At 40.7% G+C, this 13,468-nt stretch overlaps 1 protein-coding gene across 6 annotated transcripts in view; it reads left to right on the top strand.

Annotated features, from left to right (window-relative positions):
- Positions 1-11,832, top strand: part of NCOA2 (nuclear receptor coactivator 2) — a 198,918-nt gene extending 187,086 nt beyond the window's left edge. For all 6 annotated transcript variants that reach the window (XM_069779502.1, XM_069779504.1, XM_069779506.1 and 3 more), the window contains 2 exons: positions 3,931-4,020; positions 8,077-11,832. In XM_069779502.1, the coding sequence (XP_069635603.1) occupies positions 3,931-4,020; positions 8,077-8,088 (102 nt within the window). In that variant the 3' untranslated portion in view covers positions 8,089-11,832. The remainder of the gene's footprint in view (positions 1-3,930; positions 4,021-8,076) is intronic.
- Positions 11,833-13,468: the final 1,636 nt, after the last annotated feature.

Below are 13,468 nucleotides of genomic sequence, written 5' to 3'. Positions count from 1 at the left end.
TGGTCGCACTGCTTTTCCTTCCTGTTAGACTACAAGATATTGTTTCAAGATAGCATTTATCTAACTTCCAATAAGCTGAACAGGCTAAGATTCTTTACCCATCTCAACATTTGTTTTTCAGCCCATCAGTCCCTTTTGTGGATCTACTTTAAACTCCATTGTTGTAACCTTCTTCTAGAAGTAGGAACAGAGTAACAGGAGATGGTGATTTAACAGTGACTGCATCAAACCTGTGTAGAGTCAAGTTCTGCTTGTAATTTCTCTTTCAATCCATGGGTTGCCTTGGCTCTGTTGGTGACAAAGTTGCACTGGAGACCACATACTGAAACCCTTACCATGATCCCCAAATCCTCCTCAGCACATTCTACATAGATGAAACCTGCATTCTTTGTTCCCAAATGTATTGCCTTCCTCTAGTCTACATCAAATTGCGTTTCTTGGATTGAGTCTGTTTAACCAAAGTGCTGTGGCTCGTTCTGTAACAGTAACCTGTTTTCCTCCTGATTTACCACGCCAGCACTGTGTCATCTGCAAACTCTGCAAGCAAATGTTTTATGTTTCATCTAGGTCAGAGGTGGCCAATTGACAGCTGAGGGCCATTTCTGGGCCACAAGACAGTACTTTTTAGTCCTCAGGAATGTTTGCTGTGCTGCTTCACATTTTCTTTTCTGAGAGACACGAATAAATAAAAATGTATATTTGAATACTAAAATTGATTCATTTTTTTTTCTGTTTTCAGGGCATAGCATTGTACAATTTGGCATCTTTATTTAGCAATTGACCTAGGCTGTACTGAACTTTTTCTTGTAACTGGTGGTTTTCAAAATGACTACATTGTCTTTAATTCTGCTGACTGTTGCCATTTCATTCATTCTTTTGTTTTGGTTTGGTTTGGTTTTAATACTATCACCTACACTTCTACTTACTTATTCAATGCCATTTTTTGTTCCATAATGCATAATTTTAACTTCACATGCTCATCTCTTTCTAACCACAGTGAATAACAGTGGTTATGCTACGAATGTGTTCCAGCTTTGGAAAAAAACTTAACACTTCACATGTTTTTGGGTGGGTTTGGAAGTAATATGTATTACCTGTTAGTAAAAAGCTGTGCCTGGGCTTATTTAACTGCTGAGAAGTAGGTATTTTACCTTTAGTACCGAACAGGCTTGTTTGGGTCTGTCTCCTGTCACTTTGTGGCACTATACTGTATCATACATATCCAGAGCTCAGAAATACGAAGTTCGGTGTTTATCTGCTCATACTGGTGTATCTCCAGCTTCTCTTGTTTACTACCTAGGCTCCCAGCATCACCAAGTAAAAAAATAAGATTATGCCCAAAAGGCCTTGCTATCTATGATGTTTAGAGACTCTTTTATGTACTTGAGGGATCAGACCTTATTTCATTATCATCTACTCCCTGATAATTACATTAAAGCTTTTCAGGCTGCTCTTACTAGTGTGTCTTCTAGGAGGCTGCTACCAGGAATGCTGAAACGCTAGCTGCCAGGTCTGCAGGTTCCTTCTGTCCAAAACAGCTTCCCCAGACATCAAGAAAGTCACCATTCATACAACTTACTGTGTCCTTGTCCTCATTTTCCTGTTTGCACAGTGGACTGTTGCCATGTTTTGGCTGTTGCTTGTTTTGCATCATGGATCCATGTTATTTACTGAGCTATCGGAGAAGCAATTTGAAACCTATGCAAGAGTAGAGGCTTTTCAGTATATGAAATAAACCCCTATCTAGATGTCCACTCAGAGCTGATGTTTATTAATCTGCACAGGGCAGTACTCCCCAGGCCAAAGTTATCATGGCATCTGCAAAGAGTTATCTTGAAACGGTATTTTGATTTTGTTCAGTGTGCTAGATGAAAGGAGCTCTGGAGTGGTAGGAAAGACACCTTGTATATAATTTTGCCTTATTAGCAGGAGGCTGTATTAAAGTGCTTAATTGCAAAGGAATTGTAAAACATCTTCTGTCTTGTTTTAGTCAGATACCATATTTGATAACACCACTTGACCTGTCTACAGAAAATTATAAAAACTCTTCCATTTCTTTGTCCTTCTCCGTACTTTTTCTGATTGAATTGTTATTGCAGTCAGAAAAGTTGATGTGTGAATTGTGGGGTGTTTCATTTCAAGGACTTCTGAAGCAAATGTATTCAAATAACAAAATGGTAGATTTTTTTTTTATCTGATACCGTGCCAGTCAGGATTCTTGCATCATCACTGGCAAAGAGATTCTGTGATAGGAAATTCACTGATGCCTTTGCTGCTTTTGTGGCATGCAGCCTGGAACCATCTCCCTTTTCCATACCTGTCCTAACTGCCATGATGCAAATCATGCAGTCATCTTTTTGTTCCAAAGCTGCTCTTGATTCAGTATACAATTTTTTTATTTCTGCTTTTTTCTTTCCTTCCTTTGTCTACTGAACAAACAGAAAAGGCGTTTGTGCTGTGCATTCTGATGAATGTTGATCAATAGCAGAAAACACTTTTCAAACATGGATTCTGTTGCTCAGTCAAATGCACGTAGATAAAGCTGCAAAGCTGTCTACTTTCTTTCTTTCCAAACAAAACAGTGTGTTTCTCTTCCCTTCTGATTTAAATTTTCACATTCAGGGTTAAAAATCTGCCTGTTTGTATTAAGAAGCAAAAAGCATCACTAGGAGGCTCCCACCACTTAATCGATTTCTTCAGATTCGAACTTCCTATGGCAAAAATATTTTTTTAACCTTTCCTATTGAACCGCAGTCTTGTCTCTCTGGCAGCATTTGAAACCACCTCTTCAGGTGATTGCATGTGATTGCATTTAGCTTTGTGACATTTTGTAAAATTGGTGAATAGCAACAGAAACAACAGTCAGGAAGACCTGAAATGAGAAGAGTTCAGTATCATAAATTCAAGACAGTCTTCCCCCCTTCCTGCAGCAGGTTGCCATAGCTGAAGTGAGGTAGTGCCGTGGCAGAATCTCCTCTCCTTGGCAACACGAGTCTCCTAAAGGGCAGGTGACACAGAAAAACATCTTTTGCCTTCCAGCAAAATCTGGAGGGGCATATCTTCACTATTATCACATCCATCTAGTCTGAGGGAAGTAACAGAGAGAACCGAGTCAACAAAAGACTCCAGAGGAAGAGGTTTCTCTCCCTGTAAAACTTCTAAGGAAAGCTGGATTTTCTAATGTTTCGGAACCTTGCTGAAGGGCTGTGTTTTGTATTTTATACCAGTTCCTACACGGTGAGATTAATCCTTTGATTAAGAAAGCAATGCTGTAAATTTGGCAAGCCACTCTTTCCACATAACTAAGCATGACAGACCCTTTGGCTGTGCAGAAATACACAGCTTCGATACTTTCCCGTGGCTGTGTTCAGAAAATTGTTGAGAGCATTGCTTTAGGAAGGCATGCCGCTGCACGTTTTCCCATTTAATGCTATCTTTCTCCCATTGCTTACAAACAGAAAAATAAGTGTCATTAAAACTAAGTCAGTAGTCAGTATAATTCAGCCTGCGTGTTATCTCATCAGGCTTTGAAAAAATTGTGTGGTGGTTTGCAAGCAGAAAAGCTGTGTGTTACTGAGGTTAGGAAAGTAGTTACGCGTTTCTGTTTTCAGGACTTGCATAGCAAGCCTGTCCTCTTCAAATAATACTGACCTAATTTATGGAGCCTGCTTTGTAAAATATGCACGAGGGTCATAGCATCAGGAATGAAGTCTTTGTTGTTGACCAGGAAGCAGAATAGCACGAGTCAAACACATGCAGCGCAAGAAGGGTGCTCAGCTACGTGGTCACTTCCCCGACTGCAACATCATCTCAAAAGTGGATGTTGGTATATGCAAGTAGCGTAGTGGTTTATAACGCTTCTTGTTAATTCTGAGCCCTCTTCCTAATGTATTTTTTAATTCATTCTCCTTAATACCTTGTTACCAATAGGTTAATGATCCTGCTATGAGGGGAGGCAATCTTTTTCCAAACCAGCTGCCTGGAATGGATATGATAAAGCAGGACGGAGATGCAACACGGGTAAGAAATGGCATACAGAGGCATACAAAGGCAAGGGAACTGTGAATGTACTGTGGTCTAGATCGGATACGGTATCTTTTTACTTACAAAGTTAAAAGTACCCAGGGTAATAGTAATTAAGTTTTTTGCAATTAATTTTTTTAATTCCGCTTTTGGTGACACCTATATTAAGTTCCTTGTTTAGATCCCACTGGCATTACTGAAGTGAGTAATACTGGATACGTTTACATTAACAGAATACATTACGTTATACTGAATTAACGAAGTCACGTTCAGCAGAGTTATGTACAGCTGTATTTGCTTTTTACAGAGCAATTACACAACTGTTTGCTGATGATGGGACAGACTTACCGTCGATTTGTATTTGCACTGCTGCCCGCCTAACCCATTTCACGTTTCGTCCTGCCTAAGTGTTTTTCCGCTTCTCAATTGCATTATACTTGGGGCCAAAATCTCATGAATTATTTAATTTATCACTTTCTGCGCAGCGCCGCTTCTGAGAAGAGCGGCGCGGGGGAAGCGCCACCTAGCGGCCGCCGCTGGCCCCGCCCGCCGCTCTCGCCTCTGCCCGCGCCGCGCCTCCGCCGGCGGGCGGGCCCGCTCGGGAGGGCGGGGCGGGGCGGGGCGGGGGGGGCAGGCTCGGGAGACCCTCTGCCCCGGTGCTCGGCCGGGAGGAGTCGCGGGAGGGCCGGCCCCTGCGCCGCCGTCGTTGCGGCCCGGCTTCGGCTCCTTCTTCTCCTTCTTCTCCTTCTTCTCCTTCTTCTCCTTCTTCTCCTTCTTCTCCTTCTTCTCCTTCTTCTCCTTCTTCTCCTGGCGCGTGGTGCTGAAGTCGGAAAGGAGGAATTAAGTACACAGGTTTTCCTCCTGTGCCGAATCCAGTAGCAAAACTTAAAGTTTTCCACTGCTAGAGAAAAGAGTTTGGATAATAGGGAAAACTAAGACAATTTGACTGCAAACGTGTCGAGATTAACGAAAACGAAGAGTGTGGAAGTACGGAGGAAGACGTAACCCTACCTGCCTTTCATTGTATCCCCTCGGGGTTTGGGGTTTTTTTGCACACAGGTGTGTTTAAAACTTCCTGCAGGCCAGTTCTTTTCACACCTTTGTGGCTCGTATGAAAAGACAAGCGTCTGTCTCCAGGAGCGGAGGGTCTGTGCGTTGAGGGAGGCTTTTCTGCAGCCATCTCATGGTCGCTTTGACGACTAATAGAAAAGATGCAATATGTTCTGCTTTAGAGACGGAAGAGAGAGCGGGTGTGACGGAAGAGGTCCGGAGACGTACGAGAGAGGGTAGAGACGAGTCAGGGAAGAGGGTGCAGGTGGAAGGAAACGAATGGCAGGACTTTGGGCAAGGGAGTCTGAGGGGTTTAAAATTAAAATAATGGGGTCGGTGCCACAACAGTGAGACAGACAGGGGCTGTGCATGGAGAGCAGTTCTGTCTCACCTGCAGAAAAGCAACTTCTTAAACCTCCTGGATTATTTTGTAAGGGTACAGCGGCCCGCACTCTGTGATTTTACTTTTGTTCTACTAATGTAGCTCTGACTGTCAAGGAAAATGTAGATGGTTTATATGCACTATAAATACCTTTTACTGAACTTTGAACCGTAATAGAGGTTAAGTAGCTACTATTTTCATGTGTCTGTGCTATAAACTACTCCTATGTAACTTCCTGTTTTAGAGCACAAGCTGTGTCACTAGAAAGCTGAGGAGAAGGTAAACGTGCTTCATCCCTTGGCAGTTGTGGCTTTAACGTGTGAAAGCTGAGAAACTCATCTGACAAATGAGAAACTCATCTGACAAACTTAAGGGTTTCTTCAATGTTTCATAAAATCGATCTCAACAGCTCTATCATTTAAAGGGATTGGTTCTGTTCAGAGTCGAGTAACCAGGAAGTAACAGGCTGTTGCTGAAATCTGTACAGCTATGGATGTCAGGTCTCTACTACATTTACTGTTTTAATTTGTTTGCTTAATACTGTTTCACTAACATGTTAAGGATAAACGTTCTACAGCTTAGGACTTGCAAGGATGATACTAAAGTCTAACAGAGAAGCTGTTTTTAAAGTAACTAGAGGACAGAGAATTTTCTGTCTCGATTTCAAGGCACAAAGTACCCTTCACTTGTAGAGCTGAAGACAGTTGCAACAGGAACAGCTTAATACATTTTTTTGCCATTATTGGAACAAATTTGTATTAACTTATTTCACACGGTAAAAGAAAATTTTGAACCTGCTCCTATTTAAAAGTAAATGTCTGAAGAATACTGTTTGTAGCTGAGGGATGTCCAGTTTCACTTAGTACACTATAGCTGGACTCTTATAGTCAATTATCTTTGGGGTGTTCAGATTACTTCTCTACTTTGAAGTTACGTATATCAGCCATGGAAGTTATTCTGAGCAATTTTTCCCCCATTCACTATCAGCCTGGAAATAATATTTTGACATATTTCTTTAAAGTCCTGTTTACTTTGTTTAAATCTAAATAAAAAGGAGTGGAGGAATGTTTTTCTAGAGGTACACTTGTGCCTTCTTTATCTTACTCCCTCCTTTATGTATTTTATCACCCTGTGACTCAAATCTTTGTTAAATTCTTAAAAAAAACTTTTTCAGTGCATGAATTTTTTTCAAGTCACTGGTATAGTGGAAGCATTTATTTAGCGTCTCTGTAGAGATACTGTTTGCTACATGTCCACTCTAAAAATGAGGACATCTTTGGATTTTCACTTCTGTTCCCACTTTACGATCAAAAAGCGCTAACAGGGTCGCTGAACTGCCCTGCTTCTCATGTCAGGGAGAAGAGCCAAAGTTTAGCTTGTCCATATTAGTCAGGATTTGAGGGATGTGAGTGTGGTGTCTCTGTGCTGTGATGAGGCGAGGAGGAGCAGGAGCAGGACTTGCCATGTTGGCCTCTGGACCATGCTCGTGGCTGGTCAGCCCCGAGGAGCTCCAGCTGCACCAGCTGGGCTGGGAATAAACAGCAGGTGTACAAAACAGGGCCTTGCTTCCCTGAATCGTGGGATGGTTCCTGACGCTGACTTTATTTGACAATAGAGGTACATTTCTAGGCCTTGTGTGATTGCAGAGGAAGGCATGGTAAAGCGCAAAGCATGGTGTAGACAGCTTCCAGAAGGCAGCCCAGCAGCATGCACGTGGACCGGCGAGAAAGCTGCCTACAGCCAGCGCTGTCCCTGAGTAAATGGGGCCTTGCTTGTGCATGACAGGAGGCTGCGAGAAAAGAGCTGCTCCGCTGCCGGAGCCACGGGATACGAGTGGGAAGCAGCCCCAGGGGAGGAGAAAAATGGGTTTTGCCTGGATCAGCTCTCTGACCTGACTGACCACAGCGCCCCATGGGAGAAGGAGTTTGCAGGGGGAAGAAGGCAGAGAGGCACAGATTGCAGTCACTGGAAGGGACAGTCTTAAAACAACTGTGAAAACCACATCCTGAGGGTTTTTTTAAATAAGAAAGTACAAAATAATCAACTCGGCCAAAACCAGCTTGTACGCTGTTTGTGTAAAGACACTGCAAGGGTAGTAAGTATGAAGTAAAGAACATCTCTAGGGATCAGTAGCTGAAGCTTTTTTTACTTCTCTATTCCCTTTTTTTATTGTAATTCTTGGAGGGGAAAGTGAACCAAGGCAGTTGTTTCCTTTGAGGGTGACGCAGCAGTAACACAGAGAGATTTTGCACATACTCCAGGAATGGGTCTTCTCTTAAACCATATTGCTATGCCTTTAGCTGGAGTCTACAAGAGGTAGATGATCCCAAGTTGTTACAATATCCTTGATAATTGGAATGAATTAAGGACCTAAGAATGCAGTGAAATTAAACCCCCACTGATATGACTGGAATTAAATCTCAGGTAAATTGTATCCGTGTACACAAAGAATAGTCTAGCTTTATAAATTCCAATTATATTTCAGGTTTAAAGTAACACACCAATGTATGGTTGGCAGTGGATGCTGCAGTCCATCATCCAGCTCTCATTGGCCTACCCATCTTCACTATAGCGGAAGGAAGAATTCATTTCTTTTTCTCCAATTTCTCTTTTTTTTGCAGAAATATTGCTGACCCTGAGAGTGGTTCGGTTGCTCCTTTCTTCAGCTGACTGGGCTTGCGGCCCCACATCCTTACTGGTTTGAAGAGCTGCGTCTGTTTGTTGTGACCCAGCTGAGCTGCCAGCGCCGGCTGCCTGCTGCCGACAGGACGCAGCCCTGCCTTCCCGAGGGGAGCCGGGCAGTCGTTGCCGAAGAGCAGCCTCTTCTTTGACAGTCTGAAGCTAGCGTACAGACAGTTGCTCAGTCTGTTCACTGCATTCACCTTAGTGCAACTTAGATCTCTCCTGCAAAGTAAATGTTGACAGGCAGTTTTCATAAACCATGTCAGATTGAATGTATTTAAATGTATGTATTTAAGGAAAAACAACCATGCTCTTGTTCTGTTTCTGTTTAGTTCTAGACCTTGGGGGTTTTTTTTTGCTTTGTTTTCCCTGGCTTACTCAGTCTGGTGCAAAGGATTCAGTTCCATCTGAAAACTGGTGTTTTAGACTAAGGCCTGCATTTTGGGGCGGAGAGGAGGCGTGGAGGAGGGTGTAGAAGCAACGTCTGGTACATATAGAGACCTCCAACGAGCGCTTTCCACTGACAACAAGTCAGAGAAGATGAACCGATGCAGAAAACTATACAGACCAATTTTGAATGGGGTTAAAGTTGTAAAACAGATGACAATTACCCTGTGAGAGGGCTGTTTATAAAGGGCGTTTCGGTTGGGTTTTGTGGTAATGTTTATAATGCAAGTCATGAATCCAAAAATACAAGTTGGTTATATTCTTATTTAATTAAATTCCTAACAATCAGCAAATCCTGATTTTTTTACCTGGCTCTCCTGACCTCTGTCATCTTCCTCTTCTTTCTAGTAGAATAAAAAAAACAGGTTACCCCTTTATTTCCCTAGGTGTGTTTCCAGCAATCTGGACGGCCGGTTACTGAATGCTGAACAGCAAAGTTCCATGGTAATGCATGTACTGATTATGGTAGTGACAGAATTGGTGCATAATATCAAAGAGCTCCAGATACTTGCTTTAAAGCATGATAATTTCTGGTTCCCATCCCCTTAGCTGGGAAAATAACAATTCCTGTAATACCTATAGCAGATATCACTACAGACTTCACCACTATTGTGTGTTTCTGATTATTTTAAAGCAGTGTGGACTACAAGGACGTTTTGTAAGGTACCTAAAATCCAGTTTATATGTAAACAAGCAATAATTTAAGTTGAAAACTTAAGTGTTTTACTTGTATAATTTTTGTGAGATATACATGTTGTGAAGTTGATTCCAAATGAGGTACTTCAGTATTAAATTAGATAACTTCTTAGCCGTGTGTGTCTCCTGGAAAAGTGTTTTGTAAAGGATCACAATGCCTTGATTAGACCTAATTTGTAGGCTTGAGACTTCTCATTTTCTAAACCTTGTGATTCTGCTCATAATGTCATTTAACTAAACTATATTATATGCAGCCACTGTAGGAACCAATTCTTGATTTTTGTATGTTTATATCCTTTCGTAACAAATCTTAGAAAAACTAACTGTTACTAAGCAGGCCACTGTTAGGGGGTGGTTTTTTTTCTTGCCCACTGTGGTTGGAATAATCTTTTACTAAACTGACATCAATTTCTGAGGACTTGAAATATTAAGAAATTGATGGGTTTGACCTCTGTTTTCTTTCCACTGACCCCTAATCCACAAACTTTCTAACCTGAACACAAATCTTTTGATGTCATGTAAAATGCAATGCATTTTATAATATCTCATCAGCCATGCCTTTTGGAGTGGAAGGTTTATTCTGCTGCCATTTAATTTGTTTTGGTTTTCAGGTGGGAGTTCAAATAAAATAGCCGCTATTCTATATTAAGGCTGAGGAAAATATGGTAAAGGTGGTTCGAAATAGGCTGTTTCTGTAGAAGGCTTTTGATGAAAGCCCAGGAAATGTACAGTTGTGTTTGCCCCTAAGGAGGGCAGTGCCACTGTTCTGGAGAAGCAACATTTTTCAGCTGTCACCATTCTGTTAATGAACTCAGAGTATTTAGTCGGCTGAGCCATCCTCACTTGCTGATGGGAAACCAAAATAACTGTCAGCCCTGAGCTCCACAGCCTTGTTACTACAACAGTTGTGTTAAACTTGCATTATATATCTGACAAAAAAATATTTATGTAAGAAATGTATTAATTTGAAGGAATTAACTTCATGCACCACAAAGTGTAAATGAGTTTTAAAATTTCAGTTCTTAACAGTAACCTCTGCAGATAGATTATTCTTTTTCACAGTGGACAAAATAGTTTAAATTTGTCCTATTTCATGACAGACCTGCAAACCCTTATCATCTGTAGTGATTATGATACTTCATCACCATTGCCATTTTGAAAGAAAGGAGATTGTACCTATCACTTTAGCTCCGTTTGGGTTCATCGTGACTTTAATCGTCTTTTAACTAATGAAAGAGAAAAGTGAGTGAAGGAATCTTCTGATCATATTGATCACTATAGAAACAAAAAAGCCAAATCAATTCCCTTCATTATCAGTATTTTTCATCCTGTATACAGTAAATTTGTCGGAGAAAGTACTTGGATTTTGTTAAAAGAACAATTAATCAGTGTTCTACTTACATTACTAAATGTGAAAGGCGCATAGTGTGAAAAATAAGCATATATACACGGTCGTACGACCTGTTTAAGTGTTCATGTAATGTGGTAAGTTTAAAAAGTGAAGTGAGCTGTTTTGCTACAATGAATTAATTTGTACTCGATCTTTAAACTATTGTCCCACACCGGTATCCCTTTGGGCCTGTATTAATTAAAAGCAATGTTTTTGCAGTTTATACAATACATTTTTTAATCTTTGTTTAAAAGTGGAATTCATATGGGCTTAACAGATGAAATGGGTGGCACAGCTCCACTTGCAGAACCCAAAGATACACAATCAGTTTTGAAATGCAACTTAAGCCATTAATTGTTGGTGTGAATTTAAAAGTTTTCTAGTATTTGTATGGTAGTATGCTGCCTAAGAGCAAAAGCATTCTCTGCACAAAAGAAAATTTACTGTAGTGGCTTTGATTTTAATTAGAATTTTCTCCCTGGTGTTTCTTTGTAGACTAAAACAAAATCTTTTAAGTTTCTTACTACAGGTAAAAGCTATGTGCAAGAACCTCAAAATGCTAAAATCTAGCATAATGCCTTAGATCTGTTTTTAAGTCTTGTATATTCCTACATAGCTGTCTGATGTATTATATTTGTATAGTGAATTGTGTACAATTTTGGAATAAGTGCATCATCACTTAATCTTTATGTTGTTCAATAGAGATGATGGACACATTTCTTCAAACATTTACTGTCATTTAATTTTTTCCCTTTATGTCATTTGTGGGTTTTATTTGTACAGTTCATCATGAAGTTGCATCTGAGATGTGTGTATATGAAAAGATTATACAAGGGTAAAATTAAGCAATATATAAACTATGGTTCTTCAGGAGAAAGCTTACAGTGTTTCAGGTTGTGATTTATTTTCAAAACGGAGTTGACTCTGAACATCACTTTGTTCACCTGCATTGATGTTTGTATTTCTAGTGTGAGCAGTTTATGCAAAGGTAGATATATTCAGAGAAATTTTAAATACATTTATGCAAGTTAATATTGCTTTGCTGATGCTATTTGCTTATTTGATGTTAAATAATGCTATTGTAAATAAAGAATTCTGTTGTTATTGCATCATTTAATAAATTTTAATGCCTTCGGGTTTTACATGGCTTTAGAGATTTCAACGTGTTTCTGTTGTGTCTTCATTTATTCATAGAAGGGTGTAAGATGTAGTACTAAAGCACTAGAGGGTAGATGAATTGGCAGGTTTTAAAAAGACAGCAGGCTTTCCATGTTGAAGGCTTTTATATATTCCAAGTAGTTACTCTCAAATCCTTTTACCTTTATAGCACTATAGTAATTGAAGATGTTTATCACATAGCTTAATGTGAAAACCGTTCATTATGAGAATCATACTTTTTTATATCACAGTCAGCACAAAATGGGCATTTTCATGATGGTTTCAGCAGAGGCAGACCTCGAACAGCCTGAAGTGAGACTGAGTAGAGTTAAGGGCTGGTTCTCCTTGCTATGCCAAATAGTTAATTTAAGATAGTTGGCAATGTTTGACTGGTCAATTAAAAATAAATAAATAAATAAATAAATAAAGGCAGCTACAAGAATGCTTCTTTATCAGAATGCTCTATCTGGGAGCTTAATGAAGGAAAAAAGCTTTATATTTTTTTATATTAAAAATTTTAGAAGCTAAAATTATTCTAAAGACCTCCAGGTACTGTTATCCTTTCACCGTTCCTACTAAAACAACAAGGCTTCTCCTGCAGGTGTCCTGACTTGGCTTCAGCAAAACGCTGGTGATCCTTGGATATGAGGAAAATACTGCCACGTTAAGGAAAGCAAGGAAGGAGGATGTTTCTTCCCGATGCGAGGTCAGAAACAAGTAGAGAAAACATCTGCATAGTAAGAGGAAAAATGTTTCCTATTCAAATTTTGCCTTTAGGCACGATTATCCCCTTATAATTTATTAATATAAAAAATAAATGGAAATTCTTGACAACAGTTTTGGCTAAAACTCCTGGCATCAGACTAAATATGGTGAGCTAATGATGACCTCTGATGTAACTGACTTTACAAAAGAGAAGTGCTGCCTTTTACTTTCTGGGTCAGGCTTTGTTGACAGAGACCGGTGCATGTGACATACAGACAAGTTCTTCTAACCTGACGTCATGGCAAAAGAGACAAAAAGTGACACTGCCTTTTGAAGGTCCTTCTCATGGTAAACCATATGCTGAGTCTTGCAGACCAGACTTTTCACAGGGATGGAACAGGGATGCCTGGAGGCTTTGAATTATTCCCCAGCTTGTTGCTTGCTGCTGATCCTGGTTCTCCATGTGTTGTACCCGCTATGGGAGGAGGGCCGCCTGTTGTCCTGTGCTTGGGCTCAGGCTACAGCAAGGGAAGAGAGGAGCCGGGGGTATCTGCCCTCTGCCTCGGCCTCTTGGGCTCCGTGGTGTGGAAGTAGAGACACTAAGCACAGCCTGAGCGGGCCTCTTGGCTGAACTCTCGCCCTGTCTCCTGAAACAATAATCGTGGTGAAACCTTCACAAGGAATTAGTTCTTGCACTGAAGAAAGCAAAATTGGTTCTTGCACTGAACCCAGAGCAGCCTTGAGCGGTTCTGTGGCCTTGTGCTTGTAACAGGTACATAAGACTTGGGTCCTCTTCCCTGCCTGTGGCACAGCGTCTCCAGGTATGTGTACACCGTGTACCTGCTCTACAGGGACAGAGTTCGCATCAGCAGAGGCTGTCACTCCGCTGCTCCCTGTCCTCCCCTATAGCCATAGCAATAAACTGCTTCTGCTCT

Source organism: Haliaeetus albicilla, chromosome 3 (assembly GCF_947461875.1).
Source record: "Haliaeetus albicilla chromosome 3, bHalAlb1.1, whole genome shotgun sequence".
Taxonomy (NCBI): Eukaryota; Metazoa; Chordata; class Aves; order Accipitriformes; family Accipitridae; genus Haliaeetus; species Haliaeetus albicilla.
This window is presented reverse-complemented; position numbering and strand designations above follow the sequence as displayed.